The following is a 27,098-nucleotide window of genomic DNA, read 5'->3' on the forward strand; positions in this document are numbered from 1 at the left end:
GAAGTTGCTGAACTTCTTCCAAGTGCTGAAAGCCTAATTCTGTTTTAAAAATAGATCTACATAATCTTATCTTCATACGTGTTTTAAGTGTTAACAAAAAGGATAAATTATTTTTGTAAACTAATGGTTTCTTAGGTCCACACTCCAATTGAAGCTTTGTCTTTTTTTTTTTTTTTTTAAGGAGTCCTGGGAAAAGTAACCTATGAGAGTACAGGGTTTGTGGGAAGAAGAATTGGTTTTTGTATTAATTTTTTTCAATTTCAGTGTAGTGTTAATATCTCAAATATGTGAGAACAGGACACTTTCTCTTCTGAACTACAGTAATAGCTGTAGATGCAATAGAATCATAGTGGTAAATGCAGTAGTCCTATCATGAAACTCCGTAGCCTATCTGAGGAATCTTGACTAAACACTTTACCAAACCAGCTACAAACTGAAATGAAAATACATCTCAAAGTGAAGTGAACATTATAAGTGTTTTTAACGCTTCTAACTAATGTTCTGTGTTGTAGAAATTCTTTATTTTCTTTGAACCCAACTGCTAAACTCAGCATTCAGAAGCAATTTGTTGTTTAAATGGTGATGGAAAAAAAAAGAATAATGCTGGGGAGTGGTCCTTTTGATAGAATTTTCTTATTTTTTTTTCCTGTGGTGGATTTCTTCTCCACTTTGCTTCTCTGCACTTTCTCATAATGTAACAGTTAACAGTGCAGATTTCTCAAGCCAGATGGGCTGCTTCCACCATCACTAGCTTGGGCAAGTTAACTCTTTGTGCCTCCATTTCCTCACCTGTGAAATAAGTGTCTACCTCACAGGTTCGTGGTGAGGAAATAAATTTAAACTTAACTTTAAATGAGAAAATAACTTACAAATCACTTAGAATAGGCATACTAAGCCCCCAGATGTTCACTGTTCTTATAATTCTTCTCCTCCAGAGCACTTTTCCCTTTTGTGTTTTTGACATCTCTCCCCTCAGCCTCCATGCTCCCAACTCATGTGTTTCTCTTTAGGATTAGATCAACCAATATTAAATACCTTACTATTGCTATTGCCTAATCAAATTTTACCCTATTTTAGTCTTTCTTAATAGAACAGTTGCTCTCTCCACATGGTTTTTAAAGAATTCTTTCAACTTCCTGTGTTTTTGATTAAGTTGGAACAGATTTTTTATTTCCTCCAGGGCAGTTTCTATTAATGAGTTCTATTTGTTATGTTTAAAATGAAGGAGAAAAGAAGTACCTAATTTAGTTAATATGGTGAAACTAAATGATTTGTAATGGTTGAATACCTGTCACCAAGGTATGTCTTCTAGCCATAATTCTGGCTTTGGTGGTATGAAGGCCAGAACCACTTAGCTAGAACATGGCTCTTGTGGTGACCCTGTTACAGCTATTAATTTAAAGGACAACATGGTGTGTCTTGTATTGGAGTCTATACTGTGTACGATGGCAGCAAAAATCATTATACAAGTTCTTGCTTTTGACCTGTCTCTAAGATAAGTCCTTAAACGCTTCCTTATGCTATTAATAGAAGACATGAGATGAAAGGTGTGGCAAGCAGCTTTTGGATCTAGTGAACCTTTGGGTTAAAACAATGGATATATGAGCATTCCTATTGAATTTATATCTTTAAAACTTTTCCACTTTATTTTATTGAGCTGACTGTTCTTTTTATGTAAATCTAAGATGTATTCCTAACTTAATGTATATTCAGTAATTTTTGTTTGCTTCTCTCTGTACTACATATAATATGTTAAGGTGCTAGTCCTTGCATGAAAGTTTTCTTGTGGTTAGGAAAAAATAATCTAGACAGTGAAAGGATAGTGTCTTTCTTTGTTTTGCTTGCGTAATCAGTGGAGTTTTTTCCCCATCATGAGCTCTGTGGTTTTGTAGCTCTTAAAACAAACACCAGCATTCTCTAAGAAGCAGTATTTTACATGTTTTATTATATTTATATCTTGTATGCTGAGATCTTTTTTTCTGAGAGAGAAACATATGTTTGGTGAGTTCATATTTCTTGAAATATACATGATTCTTCAGAACTGGAATCTAATGAAATAGGACTCCCATTTGAAAACCAAGAGTTAAGGCTACAAACAGAGGATAAAGTGATCAAATGATTAGCCAGGGCTAATAGAAATTCTGGGAAGAATGACAGATTGTATATTAGGAAGAAATATGATCTCATATTCATTGAAGCTTTTACAACTAAAGATCTAAAAGAAATAATAGAAAATTACTGAAAGAGATGAATGTCTGAAACCTTTAGAAAAGCATGTGGTATTGGATTAATCCAAGCAGAAAGACTGATGGCAGATATAAATTACATTGTGTAGGAAGTCTGCATTCCTTGTTTTCAAGTACTTTTTTATTTTTTTCCCTTGGAAGATATATTTAAGTAGCTCTAGGCCAGTTTCAGAATATTCAGTTCATGATTTTCATCATCACACCATATGTGTATGATTCTTTGGAATAGATAAAGTATTATAAACAAAGACCCCCAAATCCTTTAGTGGAGAAGGTTAATCTAAACCTTCCTTCTGTTCTGTACCAAATTGGTAGCATTTTTCCTTATGAGAATATGAACGACTTAGAATATCTTTTCACTTACAATTAATTGTAATGTCCCATAACTTACAGAGAGTTTGGAGAAATGTACTGTACTTCTGCTGAGGAAAAAGGCTTTATTTCAACAGCTGTACTTCTGCTGGGATAAAAGAAATAGTCATAAACTGGAAAATGTGAATATGTTATATTTTCATTGCAGAGAAGTGACTATTTGCTTAACTGTTCTAAATTTTTACTTTGCCATAAGTACATGTTTGGTTTTTACCAAAAAAAAAAAAAAAGAGAGTGTATGTTGTTTGTATATGTAAGCATTGCCTATCTTCATGTAAAATTTATACACAAACTAGTATATATGCTTTTTTTTTCCCCAGGGTCGAGTGGTCACACAACACTGTAATAATTGTGAAGTTCAGCTACTTTTAAATATGTTTATTGAGAAAACATACAATTCTTCTTCTTAACTCTTTGAGCCTTTTAATCAGTTTTTCCCCAGATTTTTGCCATTCAGACTGGGCATTCATTGGTGTTCTTAGTTTTTGTAGTCCAAGGAGAAAGTGAAATGTTTCCTGAAATATAAATAAGTAATAAAATTAACATGCACACAGAGTACACTCTATTCTTCATGGACTAGTTCTGTTGGCTCTTTTTAATATATACTTATCTCTGGGGGAAACAGAGATATTACTCTGTTAAACTGACTCTAAATCATCTGGGTTTTCTATATACTTAAGCATTTAGTTTAAACTCAAGTATTTACATATAAATGAGTTCTGTTTCTGTAACCATATTAAACATTTCCTAGTATATGATAGAAGGTTAATAAGATGTGGGGTTTTTTATAGTTATACGAGAAATAGAATCATTATTAAAATGCTATAAAAGTTTCTTGGATCCTGTCTGATAGAATGTGAGAAATAATGCTAGCTTCAGGTTTTGATTGCATAATACAGATGAGCCCTGTTAATAAAATGGAATAAAAGTTATAAGCTTTGTCTCTTTAATATGCTTAATAGTTGCAATTGAATCTTTTCTCATCTGTTTTAGAGGACAACTTAAAATGTAACTCACTGTGCATTTTGTTATTGTTTTATAATAACGTGTCCAAAAATGTGTGTGGGAGGACAGTGGCAGAGAAAAGGAGAGAGAGGAAGTGAGACTTCTGGGGGGAGGTCTCTCTCTAGTAAGAAAGAACAAGTAATCAAACTTATTAGCTATACTTATTTATCTCCTGTATCTATATCAAATATTGCTAGACTAACCGCTAATGCCTTGGACAGGGGAATAACATTAAGAGTTTTGGCCAAACTTCAAGCAAAATTTCATTTATAAGTGGCCTATAATCAAGACCCTTTCTTTTACCTAAATCGTTTGCCTTGGACTTGAAAGGAAACAAAAGATACCTAATGAGCTTACCAATTATTCTTCTCTACAAAGTTATTTATCTCCATTCCTGGTATATATCTATCTTTGAGGATAGTGCAGTAAGAATTAATCTTCCACATGCTGTCATAGCCCAAATGGACATCCGTATTTCTGGATAGATTGTTCTTTAAATGGGTAAAAATTATAGAATTCTAATAGGAACTCTTTTTATTCTGTTTGCAGCTATGTCATCTTATCTTTTAATTATTAAAACAGAGCTTCCTGCTGCTATTTCAGAATTTTTGTCTGGAGACCATAATGGGTAAGAAAAGATACTTCACATTATATCCATTCATTTATTAATTCAATAAATATATATTAAGCCCTTGTGGGAAGTAAAATAAATGTAGCCCCTGCCCTCAAGACACTTACAAATTAGGCAGAGGCAGAGTAATAGTAGAGAAGAAAACACTCTGCAGATGTCTGGTGATGTTCCATTATGTGCAGAGCACGGCGCTGTGAACCCTCTGATGCGCCAGTGTAATTCTTGCATTCCATGGGGGCATGAAAGGGCAGGACAGGTATGAGCTAGCTCTTGGAGAAGAGTAAAGGAGAAATTTCTGGATATGAAAGATTGGGTGGGGGATGGGGGAAGGCAGAAAGCACTGACAGTAAAGGTCTTAGAGGAGGGGAGTGGATAATACCGCTGCCACTTTTCAGCGAACGATAGCGATAAAGATAAACCAGAGTGATAACATTACAACATACTTGTGTAAGATCCTGTTATAAAGCATTATTAGAAAAAATTTGTTTCATTTCCTGTTGTTTAACAATATTATAAACAATACTAAACCATGTTACACTGCCCTTCTCCTTTCTTATTTTAAAAATACTGGGCAGCTCAATATCAAAAAAACAAACAACCCAATCCAAAAATGGGCAGAAGACCTAAATAGACATTTTTCCAAAGAAGATATACAGATTGCCAACATGAAAGGATGCTCAACATTGCTAATCATTAGAGAAAGGCAAATCAAAACTACAATGAGGTATCACCTCACATCAGTCAGAATGGCCATCGTCAAAAAATCTACAAACAATAAATGCTGGAGAGGGTGTGGAGAAAAGGGAACCCTCTTGCGTTGTTGGTGGGAATGTAAATTGATACAGCCACTATGGAGAACAGTATGGAGGTTCCTTAAAAAACTAAAAATAGAACTACCATATGACCCAGCAATCCTACTACTGGGCATATACCCTGAGAAAACCATAATTCAAAAAGAGTCATGTACCAAAATGTTCATTGTAGCTCTATTTACAATAGCCAGGACATGGATGCAACCTAAGTGTCCATCAACAGATGAATGGATAAAGATGTGGCACATATATACAATGGAATATTACTCAGCCATAAAAAGAAACGGAATTGAGTTATTTGTAGTGAGGTGGAGGGGCCTAGAGGCTGTCATACAGGGTGAAGTAAGTCAGAAAGAGAAAAACAAATACCGTATGCTAACACATATACATGGAATCTTAAAAAAAAAAAATGGTTCTGAAGAACCTAGGGGCAGGACAGGAATAAAGACACAGATGTAGAGAATGGACTTGAGGACACGGGGAGGGGGAAGGGTAAGCTGGGAGGAAGTGAGAGAGTGGCATGGACATACATACACTACCAAATGTAAAACAGATCGCTAGTGGGAAGCAGCCGCATAGCACAGGGAGATCAGCTCGGTGCTTTGTGACCACCTAGAGGGGTGGGATAGGGAGGGTGGGAGGGAGACGCAAGAGGGAGGGGATATGGGGATATGTGTATACATATACCTGATTCACTTTGTTATACAGCAGAAACTAACACAACATTGTAAAGCAATTATACTCCAATAAAGATGTTAAAAAAAATATACTGGGTTCTAAAGACTATTAACTCATCTCTTTTTTATGGCGGAAAAAACCCAGATTAATTATCCTTTTACTACGTATAACATGAAAGTTTTAGAAAAATAAACTTGAAAAGGCTAAGTGAATCCTTTTAATTGTCATCAAATTATTATATATAGTTTCTAAACCACAACACTAAAACCCGTCAGACTTTTAGATTTAAATGTTTGGTTGTTTTGCTCCAATATTTGAACTTGTTCTGGACTGCCAGGCAAGTTTTAAAAATTGAGTTTTAGATTTTACAAGTTGGCTTCCATTAAAGAATTCTACTTAGACAACTGCAAATACATATTTATAAGGAAAATATGGTATAGTTTAAATCTGAATAGGAACCATCAAGAATATGTGATTGAAAAAAGGTAAGTAGAAGTCCTTAATGATTTTTCATCATTGGAAGATATTGTGCCTTTGTATAGCACTTTGTATAGGTTTCCACATTCATTATCACATCTGATACAGCTACCTTGTTTTTTATTTTATCTATAGCTTTATCTAGTTACTTTTAAGTTTTTTGCTCTTATTTTGATAAACAGTTGCTAAATGACATACCTATGTAAAATTTGCTTTTGTATTTGCTGTAAAAATATTGAGGACAACTTCTATTACTCAAAAAGTTCTATGCAAAGAACAAACGTATGGACACCAAGGGGGGAAAGCGGCAGGGAGCAGGGTCGTGGTGGGATGAATTGGGAGATTGGGATTGACATATATACACTAATATGTATAAAATAGATAACAAGAACCTGCTGTATAAAAAAAAATGTTTTTTTAATTCTACGCAATAAATTTCTTTTATAATTTAGGGCTAAGAACTCAAGGCAATAAGAGGTGAAATAAAGAATGTTAGACTAAGAGTAAATTCTCTCCATTTCATATTCAGTAACCTCAGGAAATTAATTTAACTTCTTTTGGCCATATAATTTACTTTTGGGCCCGAGGTTTCTTCATCTGGCACAATGGTGGTGCCAGTACTGCCTTCTTAACAAAGTTGTTGAGATGACCAAATAAGATATTATAAATATACATGCTTTGTAAGCTGATAGCATAGTGTAAATGTGGAGAATTAAGCAACTCCGTAATGTCATATGTCAGTTATACCTCAAAAAAAAAAAAAAAAAAGAAGGAATTCCAGTAATAATAACTATATAAAGGTAGTTCTTCCCTATTTGCTCTGACTGCCAGGAAGGTCAGAGTCATATTTGCATGTATTGCATAAACTATGTTAATCCTACAGTTGTCACATGTGTTCTCCTTTTTCTTGGTCCTGAATTTGGTGACTTCTGTTTATTTTCTTTTTTATTGTCATATATCACAAGGACAAAAATACATATAAAGTTTTAGAAATAATTAAGGTAGTATGTGACAGAACTATTAAAACTTAGGTCTTCTTTTTCTAAAAGTGATACTTTTACCATAGGTTCATTTTAAATCAGTTGTCATTTACTTTATTGGTTTTTTTTTCTCTGATTTGTTTAAAGAAACAAATAAAAATTAACTCCGTCTTATTCATATTAGTAGAAAATTGATAAAAATGTTATTTTTACATGTCAGAAATGAATTTTTACAACTGTATGCTTCAAAATACTGTGGCCAGTTTACATCATCTCTGTTAGGATGTTTTAAAATTGCACATCTTTTTAACAGCCTCATCTTGTTTTAAATGTAATGTGTATTTACTTATTTTGGACTTCAAAGTTTTGAAAAGCGTTAGTAAGTGACTAATTATATTAATTGGTTAGAATGCAGTTAAATCATTAGTCTTTAAACCTTAATGCTGTAAAATAATTAAGACACAAATGTTATGGTAATTGATTTAACTATCTGGGCAGTTTATTTCTAGGTAGAGTTACAGAGCAATATTTCTTCTGTGAGATTAATCTGATATTGATATACTTTGAGGGTTTGAATTACAATGCATTGCAGTTAAGAATTTTCTGTTGTGCTTATTTTCTGTGTTATCCGTGAGATTTGATGTACCTTTGTGAAAAATAAACCTTTATGAAGATGTTATCAAGAAGAAACTATTTTCATAATATCCTAATTTCAAAAATTATTATTAGAAGTCAGAAGCTATAATACTGATACCAAATTTTTATGAGGCATCTATATTTTTCATAGAATAACTTATATTCAAAAAATCTATGGCTGTTAAAAGTTGGAAGCTCTCTGTTAACATTTAATGATCTTGTCAGCGGAATATGATTGACACAATTAAGTTGTCTTGCATTTGAGTTACATAATTGATATGGGATGTGAGTAAGATCCTAATTCAGAACATATGATACTCTTGTTCCATTCGAGAATGAAATTAAAGCAACTTATAAATAAATCTGGTTTTCATTAAAATACGGGAAAAAATCTGCATGCCAAAGCATTTGCAATACAGCTAAGGATCTATACTCTATATTTCATACTTGGAACATTTTTATCATATAGCATTAAATCCACAGATCAAACAAGTTTTCCAGGAAGTATAAAACTTTTTACTCTAATTCTTTTGGCTTGAAGAGAGTGTATATTTACAATAGATCACAGTAGGAAAATAGGGGTTTTGTTAGATAACTCTTTTTTCCCCCACTTAGGGAAAATTTTCAGGTTAGCATATTCTTCTAAAATCTTGAGTTATAAAATGTGCTTTTGCAATTTCTTTGTACTGGCTTGTATTTCTCAAGGTGGAGTTTTATTTTGTAAGTTTAATCATTTCTATTCCTTGGAAAATATCCATTGCCAAGCACAATTCAGTTGACTGTGACATGCACATGAAATTTAAACTAACTTTACTGTTCCTTACTGTATTGCCTTTATTTTTGATTAATGGTAAAGAAAAGCATTGTATTTATAATTGCCTGTATTAAGATAACTTAATAAAGATAAGAAATGATTAATATTAACCAGTAGCCAAACCAGGGACAGAGAAATTATTTTTTGCAATAGTTCTTTTTAATATTAGGAATTAAAAGTTTAATCCTGTGAAGACAGTGTAAAGAAATCACAATCTTGAGAAAAATGAGGCAGTATCTGAAAAAATACCATAAATTCCAGAGTGACTATTGAAGAATAGAGAGTATTTCCATTGCTTCTATTACTAAGATCATCATCATCCTTTTGCCGATTTTGCAGACATAGAATGAAGTTGCTGAACCAGATGATCTCTGAGGTCCCTTCTAGCTCTAACATTCCATAACTCTGTGATTCTGAGTTAACTGCTGGAAGGAGGTGAAGTTATCTTCTGGCCCCCAGTTCAGTGCTCTGGGCAGTCATATGGCTTCTACGGACATGAGTGAATTGTGATCTGAAATTATAAAGTTATAAAGTATATAATAGTGTATGTTATAAAGTTCAGGATTTCAAAGTGTTCCTAAGATTCTTATACAGGAGAAAAGAGTCTTTGGTCCTGAGGATTAACGTGCTCCCTTTGCCCAGCTCTCCCTTCGTGACAGCAGGGACAGCAGAATTAACAGATGGAATGTACTTTGGTGTGCCTCTGGGCCTTTTTTTTCTCCTTGCGCTGCAACTGTCTGAGTCTGTTTTGGGTCCCAGAAGGAAGGAGATTTCAGGCATAGAGCCCTGGGCTTTTTGCCAGCTTCAGAAATTTAGTTGCCAGGTGTTCCTCAGTGAGGGTTATTTTGAAGTTCCCATTTTCATATGTATTCAACAGTGATTAGAAGATGAATACGCCGAGGAGTGTCATGTTGTATTTGTAATCTCTGCACGCTCTTAGAACCTCCACCAGGACTTGAGGGGCATGCGCAAATGCAGGCCCATTAGCTAGAAATACTTACGTGTAGGCTTTAGTTTCTGGCACATGCATTTCCTGAAGGCATGAGTTAGGGTGGAGGAGGGTGAGCCGTGCTCACGGAGTGGCTTCTGCCGTTGCTCCTTCTCTTGTTCTGTTAAAGAGGAAGTTGTCAGCGCCCAACAGTACCTTTTATCGTGTATCTTTTTTTATTTTTTGGCTGCACTGCATGGCGTGCGGGATCTTAGTTCCCTGACCAGGGATCGAAATCGCACACCCAGGGAAGTCCAGTAGTACATTTTAAAGATACATTAAAGAGGGCTTCTTCATACACCAAGGTGTAAAAGAGACACAGTGAATCATAAAGTTTGTGTTAGAAGCCATGGGCTGAAGCCCATGTAGAGGAAAACCTTTTCTTTCTTTCCTTTTTTTTTTTTTTTTAAAGTGAGATATTTACATGTAACAACATTGTTTAAGTTTAAGGTGTCCAACGTGTAGATTTGATACACTTATGTACTGTGGTATGATTATCACTGTAGTGTTAGCTAATACCTCCATTCCCTTGTGTACTTATCATTTCTTTTCTGTAGTGAGAACATTTAACATCCAGTCTCTCAGCAACTTCCAAGTATATAAAATAGTTATGTTAACCATAATCACATTGCTTTGCATTAGATTCCCAGAACTTATTCATCCTCTATCTGCAAGTTTGTACCATTTGATCAACATCTCCTCAGTTCCCCTACCCACCGGCCCCTGCTAACCACCATTCTACTCTGTTTCTACAAGTTCAGCTTTTTTAGATTCCACAAATATGTGATATACAGTATTTGTCTTTTTCTGTCTGACTTATCTCACTTAGCATAATGCTCACGTTGGTCTATTGATGTTATCACAAATGGCAAAATTTCTTTTTCATGACTGAATAATATTCCATTGTGTGTGTGTGTATGCACCACATCTTCTTTATCGATTCATCCATTGACAGACACTTAGGTTGTTTCCATATCTTGGCTATTGTGAATAATGCTGCAATAAACATGGGAGTACAGATATCTTTTTGATATCCTGTTTTAATTTCCTTTAGATGTATGCCCAGAAGTGGGATTGTTGGACCAATCACATGGTAGTTCTGTTTTTAATTTTTTGAGGAACCAACATACTGTCTTCCATAGTGACTGAACCAATTCACATTCCCACCAACAGTGCACAAGGCTTCCCTTTTCTCCATATCCTTGTCAATACTTGTTATCTCTTGTCTTTTTTCTTTTTAAGTTTTTTTTTTGATGTGGATCATTTTTAAAGTCTTTATTGAATTTGTTACAATATTGCTTCTGTTTTATATTTTGGTTTTTTGGCCACGAGGCATGTGGGATCTTAGCTCCCTGACCAGGGATCAAACCCGCACCCCCTGTATTGGAAGGCGAAGTCTTAACTACTGGACTGCCAGGGAAGACCCTCTCTTGTCTTTTTGATGATACCTGTACTAACAGGTGTGAGGTGATATTTCATTGTGCTTTTGATTTGTATTTCCCTGATGATTAGAGATGTTGATCATCTTTTCACATACCTGTTGGCCATTCATATATCTTCTTTGGAGAAAAAAAATGTCTATTTCCTCTGCCCATTTTAAAATTAGATTGCTTGATTTTTTGCTATTGAACTGTGTGAGTTCTTTATGTATTTTGAATATTAGTCTCTTATCAGATATACGATTTGGAAATATTTTCTTCCATTCCGTAGATTGCCTTTTCATTTTGTTGATTGTTTCTTTTGCTGTACGGAAGCTTTTTATTTTGATATAGTTCCTTTTATTTTGCTTTTGTTGCTTGTGCTTTTGGTGTCATATTTAAAAAAAACTGTTGCCACGACCAATGTGAAGAAGCTTTTTCCTTGTGTTTTCTTCTATAAGTTTTATAGTTTCAGGTCTTACATTTAAGTCTTTAATCTATTTCAAGTTAATTTTTGTGAATGCTGTAAGATAGATTTCATTTTTCTGTATATGGCTATCCAATTTTCTCAGTACAATTTACTGAAAAGACTTCTTTCCCCACTGAATATTCTTGGATCCTTTGTTGAATATTAGTTGACAGTATATGGGGTGGGGAGGGGGTATTCCTAGGCTCTCTAGTCTGTTCTGTTGGTCTGTGTGTCTATTTTTATGCCAGTACTATATTGTTTTGATTACTAAGCTTTGTAGTATAGTTTGAAGTCAGCTTTGTTTTCTTTCTCAGGATTGCTTTGGCTATTTGGAGTCTTTTGTGGTTCCATACAAACTTTAGGATTGTTCTATTTTGGGAAATAATGTCATTGGAATTTGGTAGCGATTGCATTGACTCTATAGGTAGCTTTGGATAGTATGGACATTTTAACACTATTGATTCTTCTGATCCATGAACACAGACTGGATATCTTTCCATTGTCTGTATCTTCAATTTCTTTCATTTAAGCCTCATAGTTTTCAGTGTACTAATCTTTCACTTCCTTCGTTAAATAGTCATAAGTATTTTATTGCTTTCATGATATTGTGAATGGGATTGTTTTCTTTATTTCTTTTTCAGATATTTCTTTGTTAGTTTATAAAAACACAACTGATTTCTGTATGTTGATTTTGTATCCTTCAACTTTACATAATTTGTTGATTAGCTCTAACAGTTTTTTGGTTGCAGTCTTCAGGATTTTCTATATATAAGATCATATCCACAAATAAAGACAGATTTACTTCTTTTCCAATTTGTATGCCATTTATTTCTTTCTCTTGCCTGATTGCTCTAGCTAGGACTTCCAGTACTATGTTGAATAAGAGTGGTAAGAGTAGGCACCCTGGTCTTGTTCCTGATCTTAGAGAAGAAGCTTTCAACCTACAGCCTTTATTATACTGAGATTTGTTCCCTCTATATCAAATTTGTTGAAGGTTTTTATCATGAAAGGATATTGTATTTTGTCACATGCTTTTTTTTTGCAGCTATTGAGATGATCATATGATTTTTATCTTTCATTCTATTAATGTGCTATATCATGTTGATTGATTTCATATGTTGATCCACCCTTGCATCCCATGGATAAATCCCACTTGATCACAGTGTATGATCCTTTTAATGTGCTGTTGAATTCAGTTTGCTAATACTTTGTTGAGAATTTTCACCAGGGTTATTGGTCTGTAGTTTTGTTTTTTTTTGCAGTGTCCTTATGTGGCTTTGATAGTAGGGTATGCTGGCCTCATAAAATGAGCTTGGGAGTGTTCACTCCACTCCAATTTTTGGGAAGAGTTTGAGAAGTATTGGCATTAATTTTTCTTGAAACGTTTGGTAGAATTCACCAGTAAAACCATGGGTCCTGGGCTTTTCTTTGTTGGTGGGTTTTTGATTACTGATTCAGTGTTCTTACTCATTATTGGTCTGTTCGTATTTTTTTAGTTCTTCCTGATTCAGTCTTGGTATATTGTATGTTTCTAGGAATTTGTCCATTTTCTTAATTTAACAGGCAGTGGGAGACTTTGGCTATCTGGTAGTGAAAGGATACATTATAGCCAACTGGAAATTCTGAGAGCATCTACCAAATGACTTGAAAAAGTAATACCTATTGTCTTTGATGCTCCCAGCGCTCATATTAGCGTGAATTTTACTTTGTTACCATTGTGCATGTGTATATATGCATATGTTTCAGTGTAAAAATATGACAGCTACAATGCAGAAAATTTAGAAGAGAAAGCAAATAAAAATTATGCATAATACCGTCTCTTACCTAATCACTGTTATCATTTTATTTCCTTTGAATTTTTCCCAAAAAGCGTTTTTCAAACATAGTTAATAATATTTATTTTGTATTTCTATCATTAGTAGTTTCTATTTTACTAAATGTTTTTTTCAAAAGCTGCTTAACATTCCATTGAGTGTGCTTTTTTAAAAAAATTTTTATTGGAGTATAGTTGATTTACAATGTGTTAGTTTCAGGTGTACAGCAAAATGAATCAGTTATACATATAGCCAATAAAAATTTTTTAAAAAAAGAGTGTGCTGTTTTTGACATAAACATTTTCTATTGTTAGATATATAGGATTTTACCTCAACTTTCTAATATTATAATGATGTTGTAGTCACAGCTTCATACATGTAGAATTCTTTATATTTTAGATTATTCTCTTAGAGTAGATTACCACATTTTTATTGTCCTTTGTACATATTATCAATGTTTTTCCAAAAGATAATGCTAATTGACAAGATCACTAGCAATGTGTGAAGTACCAATTATTCCACATCCTTGAATATTTTTTTAAAATATTTTTACTCATTTAATTTCTATAGCCTTATTATTTATTTCTTTAATTAGTGCCAGAGATTGGATTTTTCTTCATGTGTATTTACTAGTTGTACTTCTCTCATGAATTGTTTAATTTTTATGTACTAAAGCAAAGTCTTTACTATTAAAGTCTTGGGGAAATTGTCTAATTTTTAAAAACTTCAACACATGTATTTTTATATAGAAAAATTAAAACCATGTATATGTAACCAGTAAATAAAATAAAAATTTCTCCGTGCTGCTACATAGAAATATCCACTTTTGGTATTTTAAGTATATCTTTCTGACTTTTTTTAAATGTGCATCCATTTTTTTTTAAATAATCAAATACACTATCACACTTTTAAACTACCGTTTCTCGTTCATTATTCTATTGCTTTTATATGAAAAATGTAATATGTTTTCTCCTGGTAGTTCATGCCCTTTCCTGAAAATTTGAAAAATATGGAAACCTATAAAGAAGAAAAAGTACCCATCATTCTACCACCCAGGGATAATGGCTATCAATATATTGCAGTTCCTTTCCATTTTTAATGAATCTATATTTTCCCTCAAACTTGTTATCATACTAAGTATATTTATGATATATTCAGTATATTATTATACTTATAAAATGTTTTTTTTATGATTGTCCCATAGTCTCATAATTTATTTTAAAATTGTCATGGTCTTAGATGTTTGTTTCCAATTTTCATTATTTTAAATGTTTTCAGTAAACATCTTTTTACAAAAATGTTCTTATTGATGATTGTTCTCTTATTTTTAATAGTCATTTGTTATGTGTCAAATATTTTAAGGCTCTCAGTATCTATTGCCAAACTGCTTTCCAGAAAGGTAATTTACACAGTTCATACTTTCACTAGTTTTGTGTACATCTCATCACTCTTCACTCACATTGTCTATTATCTTTACTTTAAAATATTTGCTAATTTGGTAGTTGAAAAATGACATCTCATTGTTTTGATACATTTTTAAATGTGAATTCATTAACAAGAATAATAGGATCCCACAAGAACGTATTTTAACAAAAAGAAGTAGGCTTTTCCTAATGGTTGGTTGTAATGGTTATACCGTATGAGTGTGTGTGTGTGTGTGTGTGTGTGTGTGTGTATAAACACAAACACTGAAGTCCTGTGCCTAAAATAGAACTTTTTTTCCTAATAGGTCTTGGTATCTTGATGGAGAAACACTGCTAATAATCATTTGTGTTGCCATTGTGTTCCCTCTCGCACTTCTTCCTAAAATAGGTAAGTCTTTATAGAAGAGGACATAATTTGTTTAGAAGAAAAGAAAAAGAAAGAAAGAAAATAATATTAAGGGGCTTTTAAATTTCATAGTACCACATTTTTAGCAGAAGGTGGTTGTGAATAATTTTGAACTTGGACTTTTAGGTTGTTCAGCTTTCAGCCCTGCCTAGTTAACCTATTACTTGGTTTGCAGTAGTATTTTGTCTGCTCCACTAAAATAAAATCTTTACAACGGAACGTTAAAGAGCAGCCTTTCCTTACAGTGTACCATTAGTGGTCAGCCAGTTCCAATCCTGCTGTACAGAGCTACATAAATGATCTGTGACAGATAGTTGGAATGTTGTTATTCTCAGCCCTAAGCCCCAGATACCAAGCACTGTAATAAAAAACATGCCCAAGATGTATAGCTTTAGCTGCACGTTAGAATCACTTTCCTTATAAATTGCTTTTTATTTTACTGTTATTTTACAGGCTTTCTTGGCTACACAAGTAGTTTATCATTTTTCTTTATGGTGTTCTTTGCTCTTGTGGTAAGTTTAAAATATAGTGTATTGCTTATCTCCTTACTAAAATTGAACTCATTGTGTTAATGTCTTTTTTTCTCTTAACTCTGTTTTGTGTTGGGAAGGTATCCCATTTTATTTCAACGTGTTATTAAAAGCACTTTTATTCTGCAAAACTGTTTCCTTCATTGTATCTATTTTGAAGAGGCTTAGCTAGAATAGCATTTCAAATTCAGTTTCTCTTCTGGTTAACTAGAGAGGAGAGCATACTAATTCTGTTAAAACCTTAGATGGAGTATAATTCTTTGGCTAGGTGTATGTATCCATTTATTTCTGTACAATATTGTGTGTGTATGTGTGTGTTTTGGGGGATACTCAAGCATGAGAATCAGGCTGGTTCTAATCCGTAAAATCAATTTGGTCCTAGTCATCTTAATTTTTGAAACTTTGTTCCATTAACGAAACCATAGCTTCAGGGGCTTAACCGTTGATGAGATCTAGTAAGAATTGGAGTGCCTGAATTCTATCTGGTCTGGTTTATTCAGCGTGGTTAAGCTCTCATGAAAAGCCTGCTGCAAAGAAATCTTTTTTTTTCACGTGTGGAATGTTTTTTAAAATTAGCTCATTTTTGTTATAACGTAGGAAAAATATCTCTCAGATGGTAAACTTTATTCTAATATTTATAAAATAATTTAATATAAAGATAAGAGAATTTTTTTAAAAAGATAAAAGAATTTGAATTTCTTATTTTTTTTTTTAATTTTTATTTATTTATTTATGGCTGTGTTGGGTCTTTGTTTCTGTGCGAGGGCTTTCTCTAGTTGCGGCAAGCGGGGGCCGCTCCTCATCGCGGTGCTCAGGCCTCTCATTATTGCAGCCTCTTCCGCTGCGGAGCACAGGCTCCAGACGCGCAGTCTCAGCAATTGTGGCTCACGGGCCCAGTTGCTCCGCGGCATGTGGGATCTTCCCACACCAGGGCTCGAACCCGTGTCCCCTGCATTGGCAGGCAGATTCTCAACCACTGCGCCACCACGGAAGCCCCTCATTTCTTTTCAATTCTTCTAAAACAGATTTTAACATTCCAAAGACTGTATTTTTGTGTGAAATTTTGGAAAAAAAATCCTTTTTCTTTTTGCTTAGCAGTTTATTCCATAGTCAGTCTGTCAAACCTTAAGTAGGATTAAACATTTTAAACTTGCCAAGATACATACCTAAATGGCTTGATTAAACTCTTAAAATCATAAGCTTATTTAAACTTTACTTTGTTATTGAGAAATGAATGAAAGAAAAATGCCATCCAAAAGAGCAAGACAACACATCATTCGTTAAACCATATAGAACCAGATTTCCAAGCTGTCAAAACATTTAGGATGCATTTAACTTAGGCTAAACTATCTTCTGGGATACAAGGATAAAACAACTTTAGATTACTTAGATGAAGTGAAAGTGACCCTGGTTTCAGTGTACAGAAATATTTATACTTTAATGAATGCTCTTAAAACTAAAAATACTTAACAGTGCTTACATTTAATCATTTGTTGAATTTATCAACATTAAAATCATTGCCCTCCCCTGCAAAAATTGCCCAACTTGTATCTTACAAGTAAGTGAATTGAACATACACTTTTAAAAATAAATAATCTATTGCTAATAATTCTTTTTTTCATTTCTAATATCCTACTGGTCTTATTTATTTATTTTATTTTTTTGGCTGCATTGGGTCTTCATTGCTGCGTGCGGGCTTTCTCTAGTTGCGGCGAGCAGGGGCTACTCTTCGTTGCGGTGGCTTCTTTTGTTGCCGAGCACGGGATGGGCTCTAGGAGCACGGGCTTCAGTAGTTGTGGCACGTGAGCTCAGTAGTTGTGTCTTGCGGGCTCTAGAGCACAGGCTCAGTAGTTGTGGCACATGGGCTTAGTTGCTCCACGGCATGTAGGATCTTCCCGGACCAGGGCTCAAACCTATGTCCCCTGAGTTGGCAGGCAGATTCTTAACCACTGCGCCACCAGGGAAGCCTGAACATACATTTTTTTTAAAGATTTTTTTCTATTTTATTGAGATATAATTGACATTATAAAGATATAAACTAACAGCGCTGCGTAAGTTTAAGGTGTGCAGCATAATGACGACTTACATATATTGCGAGATGATTACCACAATAAGTTTACTTAACATCCATAAACACACTTTTTAGGTGCCACATTAAGAGGGAAACAACAAATAATTTCATCATAGTTTGATTGTTGAGAAGCATCTACATGGTTTAGAGTGGCCTGTATTTGCAAATGAACATATGGATATTAAAGAGAATCAGTGTACACACATTGAATATTTTCCTCACAGATAATTGACCACACAAGCATTGCATAGTTAGGAGTAATTTGGTTTTTATAGCCAATAATTTGAAGCAGGTAAAATGTATTGATACAGCATGTCTATTGTAGTTTTCACAGTTTTCATTTCTGTCATGGCAGATACTCTTTAATTTGATGCAGATTCCTACTGTAGCTGTCATATGGAAATAATACCCTTATTCTGCATTTATTATGCTTTGCAAACCGTCTGCTCAGAGTTTACCTAGGAGCACAATTTAAATTTGGTCTACAATGGGACAGTGAAGACACTGTATACTTTCTTCTTAATTCTCTTTTTAATTGGCATATAGGCATACCTCAGAGATATTGCGGGTTTGGTTCCAGACCACTGCAATAAACCTAGTATTGTAATAAAGCGAGTGACACAAAGTTTTTGGTTTCCCAGTGCATATAGAAGTTATGTTTACCCTATACTGTAGACTATTAAGTGTACAATAGCATTATGTCTAAGAAAACAATGTACATACCTTAATTTAAATATACTTTATCACTTACTCAGACATAAAAAGAATGAAATAATGCCATTTGCAGCAACATGGATAGACCTAGAGATTAACATACTAAGTGAAGTAAGTCAGACAGAGAAAGACAAAGATCATATGATATCACTTACATGTGAAATCTAAAAAAATGACACAAATGAACTTATTTACAAAACAGAAACAGACTCACAGACATAGAAAACAAACTTATGATTACCAAAGGGAAAGAGGGGGAGGGATAAATTAGGAGTTTGAGATTAACAGAGACACATACTATATATAAAATAGGTAAACGACAAGGACCTACTGTATGGCACAGGGAACTATATTCAATATCTTGCAATAACCTATAATGTAAAAGAAAAAACTTGCTAAAAAATGCTAATCATCATCTGAGCCTTCAGCGAGTTGTAATCCTTTTTGCTGGTGGAAGGTCTTACCTTGATGTTGACGGCTGCTGACTGATCAGGGTGGTGGTTGCTAAAGGTTGGGGAGGCTGTGACAATTTCTTAAAATAAGACAACAGTGAAGATTGCTGCATCGATTGGCTCTTCCTTTCATGAATGATTTCCTGTAGCATGCAATGCTGCTTGATAGCACTTTACCCACAGTAGAACTTCTTTCAAAATTGGAGTCAATCTTTTCAAACCCTGCCACTGCTTTATCAATTAAGTTTATGTAATATTGTAAATCCTTTGTATTCATCTCAACAATCTTCACAGCATCTTCACCAGGAGTAGATTCCATCTCAAGAAACCACTTTCTTTGCTCATCCATAAAAAGCAACTCTGGACCCATCCAAGTTTTGTCATGAGATTGCAGCAATTCAGTCACATCTTCAGGCTCCACTTCTAATTCTAGTTCTCTTCCTCTTTCCACCACATCTGTAGTGACTTCCTCCACTGAAGTCTTGAACCCCTCAAAGTCATCCATGAGGGTTGGAATCAACTTCTCCCAAACTTCTGTTAATGTTGATATTCTGATCTCTTCCCATGAATCACATATGCACTTAATGGCATCTAGAATGATGAATCCTTTCCAGATGGTTTTCATTTTACTTTGCTCAGCTCCATCAGAGGAATCACCATCTCCAGCAGCTATAGCCTTATGCAATTGTTTCTTAAAGAATAAGACTTGGAAGTCAATATTACTCCTCAGTCCATGGGCTGCAGAATGGATGTTGTGTTAGAAGGCATGAAAACAACATGAATCTTGTTGCACATCTCCATCAGAGCTCTCGGGTAACCAGGTGCATTGTCAATGAGCAATAGTATATTTTTTTTTAACTTTTTTATTTTTTATTTTTGGCTGCATTGGGTCTTAGTTGTGGCACACGGGATCTTCATTAAGGCATGCGTTGAGGCATCTTTCGTTGCGGCGCGTGGGCTCTTCATTGCAGCACACAGGCTTCTCTCTAGTTGTGGCGTGCAGGTTTTCTCTTCTCTCGTTGTGGCACACAGGTTCCAGGGCACATGGGCTCCAAAGCGCGTGGGCTCTGTAATTTGCGGCGCATGGGCTCTCTAGTTGAGGCACGCAAGCTCAGTAGTTGTGGCGCGTGGGCTTAGGTGCTCCGCGGCATGTGGGAACCTAGTTCCCTGACCAGGGATCGAACCTGCATCCCCTGCATTGGAAGGTGGATTCTTTACCACTGGACCACCAAGGAAGTCCCCAAGCAATAGTATTTTGAAAGGAGTCTTTTTTTCTGAGCAGTAGTTCTCAACAGTGGGCTTAAAATAATAAACAGATGTGTTGTCATCAAAGCTTTGTTGTTCCATTTATAGAGCACAGGCAGAGTAGATTTAGCATAATTCTTAAGGGTCCTAGGATTTGGGGAATGGTAAATTAGCATTGTATTCAACTTAAAGTCCCCAGCTGCATTAGCTCCTAACAAGAGAGTCAGGCTGTCCTTTGAAGCTTTGAAACCAGGCATTGGCTTCTCCTCTCTAGCTATGAAAGTCCTAAATGGCATCTTCTTCCAATAGAAGGCTGTTTGGTCTATATTGAAAATCTGTTGTTTAGTGTAGTCACCTTCATTAATGATCTTAGCTAGAACTCCTGGATAATTTGCTGCAGCTTCTACATGAACACTTGCTGCTTCACCTTGCACTTCTATGTTATGGAGATGGCTTCTTTCCTTGAACCGCATTGAACCAACCTCTGCTAGCTTCAGACTTTTCTTCTGCAGCTTCCTCACCTCTCTCACTCTTCATAGAATTGAAGAGAGTTAGGGCCTTGCTCTGGATTTGGCTTTGGCTTAAGGGAATGTTGTGGCTGGTTTGATTTTCTATCCAGATCGTTAAAACTTTCTCCATATCAGCAGTAAAGCTGTTTCTCCTTTTTTATCATTTGTGTGTTCACTGGAGTAGCACTTTTCATTTCCTTCAGGAACTTTTCCTTTGCATCCACAACTTGGCTAACAGTCTGGTACAAGAGGGCTAGCTTTCAGCTTATCTCAGTTTTCAACATGCCTTCCTCACTGAGCTTAATCATTTCTAGCTTTTGATTTAAAGTGAGAGATGTGCAACTCTTCCTTGCAGTTGAGCAGTTAGAGGCCATGGTAGGGTTATAAATTGGCCTAATTTCAATATTGTTGTGTCTCAGAGAATAGGGAGGCCTGAGGAGAGGGAGGGAGACGAGAACTGCCAGTCAGTGGAGCAGTCAGAGCACACACAGCATCTATGAATTAGGTTCGCCATCTTATGTGGGCATAGTTCATGGCACCCCAAAATAATTACAATAGTTACGTCAAAGATCACGGATCATCAGTCACTATAACAAATATGATAGTAATGAAGAAGTTTGAAATATTTTGAGAATTACCAAAATGTGACACAGAGACACGAAGTGAGCAAATGCTCTTGGAAAAATGGTGCCCATAACCTTGCTCAATGCAGGGCTGCCACAAACCTTCAATCCATTAAAAAACACAGTATCTGTGAAGTGCAGTAAAGTAAAGCACAATAAAATGAGGTATGCCTGAATTTATTTTAGGCTTTCTAAGTATTAGGTTTAAAAATACACAGTGGTTAAGGAAAACATGTATATATTAACCCCAATTTTTTTTGATGGATTCCAATTTTTTCATTGATTATTTTTTTTCCATTGCACCATTTTTCACTGATTATTTTTATCAGTATGTGTTTGTATCAATAAATCTGTATAGCATTTATATTACATTTTTAAAAATCAGTCCAGAAAACTATTATTTTCTTAAATTATACTCTCCAAACAGTGCAAATCAAAACCTATACTCTTATCTATTGTCCCAGATCCTTATTTTGCTTATAAGTTTTTGACATAAATTTTTGGCCCTGCTGAAATACCTAAAATTTTAAAAATAAATTTTATTTTAGCAGTGGCTCAGCATGATGGTACCTTTTTTGGTCCATTCTTGAACAAAAATGAATTTCTATTCTTTCTAAAAGTTCTGTCGAGTACAGGTTAGTATTCTAATACTAATATTTGAAGTAATATTTTAATAAGTCAGTAATGAAAATAGAGAACTATATGAATCGATTTTGGTTAGATTTGGATTTCCTTCTGCTGAGCACTATGGTAGGCATTAGAGTTGTGGGAGATTAATCAGGACACCACCCTTAAGGATCTGCCATTCTAGTCAGGGAAATAAGATAAATTTATCAGAAAAAAAATAGAGAACAATATAGTCAATACATAATTAAGTACTGATTTATTTGCTTCAAAATAGGAGTGACATAAGAGTTGAGAGGAGAGAAGGATCACCAACAGGTAGAATAAAGAAGGATGTGGAAGGAAATAAAACTTGAGCTGAGGCTTGAAAGATGGGAATGACTTGGAGCAGAGAGAAGAGGGAAGGGCCTCCTGTGCAAGTGAACAAGTATTTTTAATGCTTAATCTTCTTTTTCCCTTTGTCTTTCTTTCTGACCCCTGGGTTTATCTTCTTACTGTGTTCTGCCTTCAACTTGAGCAAGGACTCCCTGTTACCCTTTGTTGTCAGGTATCTTCCATTCCTCTTCTGTACTTCTGCTTTATAGGACGTCACTTGGGCTTGAGATGGGTCTCTGCAGAGAAATTAGCTGTAGTAACTGAATTTTATGTTAATATAAAATCAGGCTGCTAATGATATTTTCTAATTAATAAAAAAATAATCATTTTCTTGCATTTTGGAGCACTGTTTTGAAATATTGGGGTTTGCAAGTCTCGTAATAACAGCTGATAAAATGAGGTAGCTCACATACCGACCTTATCAAACTACCTGGTACACAATGTAAATGGTTGTTGCTGCTGCCACCTCCACTGTTAGTCAGGGGGAAATGTGAGATGCTGAATTTGGAGCAGGGCTGGAGAGAGAGACCAGTAACAACTTTGCTTCTGCCCCACCCCATCCTCATCCTTTTCGGGCAAACATATCAGAAAAAAAATATGGTGAGATTATTGCTTTTGATTTTGTTTTTTCTTTCCTTTTGGTAAGTTGACCATTTAGTTTTATTCCGTATTGAAAACTTACCTAGAAATATCAAAGCAACTTGCCCAGTTTATCCTTACAGTTCTTTTTTTTCTCTTGGCGAGGGTTTTAAATAAGAGTAATTTTTTAGTTGACTCATTAATTTAATCCTAAAAGTATATGTTTTCCTTGGGTTTGTTTTATCACTATGTAAAATTTTGACTGAATTAGTTAAAATCTAAAACTAGATAAATACCGAATAGGAATAGTATAATATTTACTTACTGGTCTTCTGCAAAGGACAGATGCTTCCTTTATTCTCCCTTGCCCTTTTGTATGCTGGATTTCAGCCTAGAGCAAGTATTTACAGAGTAATTAAGTGCCTTGAAACAACTACAACAGTGGTAATGTTGACCAACTCAACTGTAGGTCTAGGAACAGGATGGCCACAATTAAGAGTAAAATCCTGAAACATTTTCATTGACTGTTTCTGGGAAATAGCAGCCCTCTGGATTTCTTTTAATTTTTTAAAAAATTCATTTTTACCAGGTCTAGTTCCGTAGCTTTGTGCTCTTATTCTTTGCCACCTTCATCCACATTCACCAAAAGTGATATAAGTCTGAAAAAAGCAAGGAGGGCCAGTGCTCATACATCAGAAATCCCTGAGCCTCCCCCTTGGCATCTACCTGTGACCATTTCCAAAACTGCTATTAATATTTCTCTGTCTGCTACTGATGCCAGGTCCACAGATAGCCATATTCTTGCACTATTGTCACTAAAAACATCATGTTCGCATTCTGAGTTGGATTTTCTTTTAATGCCTTGATACTATTGGAGTTTTGAAAGCTCTCAGTCTTCAGTGAGGGAGATCTCCACCAAACAACTATGCAGCCCCCCATGCTCTCCCACCGTAGTTGCCCGTGTCAGATGATGGCCCCATTCTATCTAGGGAAATGACATGAACAAAGAATCTTTTATTAGTTAGCATATTATTTGGTATGGTGTTAGATTAATTGAAATAATACTGACCTATTTGAAATCAATTTCTTGTCATGAATTTGGTAAGAAATCATCTGATCCTACTTATTCTTACAGATAATAATCAAAAAATGGTCCATCCCTTGTCCTCTGACATTAAATTCTGTAGAGCAATACTCCCAGGTAATTGTTTTGTTTTTGTTTGGTTTTTTTTTTCAGTTTCTTCCTTTTTATTTTAAGCTAAAAAGAAAAATAAAATATGACTAATAAGGATTTTTTTCCTAATTAATAAAAAAGTAATGGCTATATTGCATTTTGGAACTTTGTTTTGAAATATTTTTATTTGAAAGCCCAGTAATAATAAATTCATCTTGGTTTTTTTTGATGTATTCTAACTTTTAATGACTGTTGGTTTCTCTCTTTCCCCTCAATCCTCTTAAACAGATTTCAAATGCTACAGATGATTGTAAACCAAAGCTCTTTCATTTCTCCAAAGAGGTGTGTAAGTTATTAACAGATACTTATAGTTTTTTCACATTTCAAGTTTAAGAGATTTGTGTAACAGGGTCTCTTAGGTCTTTTACCTGTAACTAATTAATTTTCATGAAAGTGCTCAGTATAGGGTTGCTTACCAGAAGGTGGCGCATTATGAAACAGCCACCTTTTTTTTGGCACGCCTTTAAATGGAGCCTGTTTTAAATGGGCCACTGCCTAAGAGAACAGATTTACTGAATGTCTGGTCTGGCCAATAAGGTCCTCTGTGCATACAGATTTCCTGTTGCCCTCTGGACTTGTAAAGCTAAATAGCCAATTATATCAAAAACTCCTCCCCTGTGAGTAGAACCTTGGTCTGTGGCTAGACAGCCTCATCCTTGGACCAGCAGTTGAGCGCTGCCAATGCGTCTTCTGGCTGACATTCCAAAGTTGAAATTTATGATGCCTGTAGCAGAGGCAGAAGGACCAAGTCCCCCTTGCCTTCTCTGAGAGGCCTAGGATATTTGAAATGCCTGCAAGAGCCCCTGAGCATCAGCAGAGGAGACAGGAAACTGATCTGAATGATCTCTACTTTACCATTCTAGAAGAGCTCCATGTGTTCCTTGTTGCTGCAGGTTTCTTCATGTACACTTTTTGATTCTGCTAAAATGCAGGTCCCAGATACTAGAATCCCCACTACTCATGTATAACTCTATTAGTGTAGCATTTTAGTGTGATAACTCCTCCATGCAAAATTTTCCTTTTTATTCCCCAGAGTTCTTTTTCGTTGTTGTCTTGTTTTGTTTTTGGCCGTGCCTTGCAGCTTACAGGATCTCAGTTCCCCAACCAGGGATTGAACCCGGGCCACAGTAATGAAAGCCTGGAATCCTAACCACTAGGCCACCAGGGAACTCCCTTATTCCCCAGTTTTTAAATGAGAAATGTCTCTCTGGCCCCACAAGGGAGGTTACCACATCTTTTACATGGTAAAGGCCTCCAGTGCCTTAAAGATTTAGGTAGGGTAATTGACAAGCCAGGAAACTGAGCAGTATATGAAAGAGAATTTGTGAAATGAATTTCATTCTCCTAATCTAGCCTTGGGAAATGCTACAGCTTTCCTTCCTGCCAGCTCTCTTACGATATTTTAGGAGGCCTTGTGTCTGAAGATAGATCTACAGTCATCTGGAACTTCGTTTGCTGAAGAGCCTTAAGTTAGTTAAGGAGAAATTTTTTTAGAGTAGAAAAGAGAAAGTAAATCATCACCATCTATTTTGTAAAGACAGTGTTTTCATTTAGGTGGTAACTTTTGTTTGCTTTGTAACTTTCTCTGGTTCTTAACTATTCTAATTTTAAAAAAACAACAACTTTTGTTCATATAGTCCAGTGGATCTGTATGAATTTGTTGGTCTAGAATAAATCATGTTCATTCCCATCAAAAGAGACCCTAGTTATAGATGCTAAGATGTGATTAATATATTCAGTATTCTCTTAGATTAAGTTGGTACTTGAATTGAGTTGGTGAAAGGAGGTTCAAAAGCATTAACTATTATTGCTGTTTAGGGTAATAAGATGTATTTGAGTTTCCTAATACATGCATTAGGAAAGACTGAGAATTACAATAAGCTCATTTCTAAAATGTTATTATTTTTCATCTTACCTAAATGTTATTTATCTTACCTTAATTATTTTTATCTTACTGATATAATATAGAAGCAGCAGTGATTGTAGTAAAACCAACATGGTGTGGAAGCAGCCAAGAAATATTTTGGCTAGTGTGGGCAATACAGTTATCAAGTAAAATATTTACTGGGGACCATAATTGTGTGTCTCGTTTAAAAAAAAAAAACCTCTTATTTTATAAACAGGTGATTCATGAAACATGAAAGAAATTTAACTAAATTGATTTTTTTTTTTTGGAGAACTGATTTTATTGTCAAATGAAGTAGTGGTTTCAACAGAGTAGCATTTAATAATTTCATCTTTAAAAAATTTTTTTTTCAGAGTGCTTATGCCATACCAACCATGGCTTTTTCATTTCTCTGCCACACCTCAATATTGCCCATATACTGTGAACTTCAAAGGTACTATAGAATCCTGGAATATTTAAAATGTGTTAGTATGTCTTTTTACTTCTAGGACTTTCAGATTGAATAACATTCTCCTCTGTGAATCCTTCCCTCCCACCACTGGATTGTAGGTGTTAGTTTAAAACAAAACAAAACAACCAAGACTTAGTTCTAAGTTGAGAATGTTTCTTTGAAGCATAATCCTTTGTGCAGTAATTTCAAATCAAGAATTCTAGTGTGTAGTTATTAGAGAACTAGGTCTTGAGTGATTAAGGAATCCTTTTGAATAGCTTGGGAGATATTTATCTATTTAGATATAATTCAGATCACAGATTCTAATTTTACCATCTTTTTCTTTTAGACCTTCTAAGAAAAGGATGCAGAATGTAACCAATACAGCAATTGCTTTAAGTTTTCTCATTTATTTTATATCTGCACTCTTTGGGTACCTCACTTTTTATGGTAAGTATATTAGTTCATTATAGATGACAAAATAAATTGTTCTGTAGTTGATCTCACACCTGAATATGGACTTTGTTTCTGCCTTTCATTAGCAAGTTAATTTGTTCAGGCTGCCAGAATTCAGTGCACCACTGTGGTGGCTCTACAGGCCTTAAAGAACTGATTTTCTTTCTCTTAAAAAGGTGG

General features: G+C 34.9%; 1 protein-coding gene across 6 annotated transcripts in view; it reads left to right on the top strand.

The window, feature by feature from the left end:
- SLC38A6 (solute carrier family 38 member 6) overlaps nt 1-27,098 on the top strand; it is a 63,863-nt gene that overhangs the window by 28,716 nt on the left and 8,049 nt on the right. For 2 of the 6 annotated variants that reach the window (XM_036842500.1, XM_036842501.1), the window contains exons 6-12: nt 4,173-4,251; nt 15,070-15,152; nt 15,624-15,682; nt 24,028-24,093; nt 24,355-24,408; nt 26,386-26,465; nt 26,812-26,912. In XM_036842500.1, coding sequence (XP_036698395.1) covers nt 4,173-4,251; nt 15,070-15,152; nt 15,624-15,682; nt 24,028-24,093; nt 24,355-24,408; nt 26,386-26,465; nt 26,812-26,912 — 522 coding nt within the window. The remainder of the gene's footprint in view (nt 1-4,172; nt 4,252-15,069; nt 15,153-15,623; nt 15,683-24,027; nt 24,094-24,354; nt 24,409-26,385; nt 26,466-26,811; nt 26,913-27,098) is intronic. The other 4 variants (XR_005018683.1, XR_005018684.1, XM_036842502.1 and 1 more) reach the window with 4 other exon arrangements.

The sequence above is a fragment of the Balaenoptera musculus genome, chromosome 2 (assembly GCF_009873245.2).
Source record: "Balaenoptera musculus isolate JJ_BM4_2016_0621 chromosome 2, mBalMus1.pri.v3, whole genome shotgun sequence".
Taxonomy (NCBI): domain Eukaryota; kingdom Metazoa; phylum Chordata; class Mammalia; order Artiodactyla; family Balaenopteridae; genus Balaenoptera; species Balaenoptera musculus.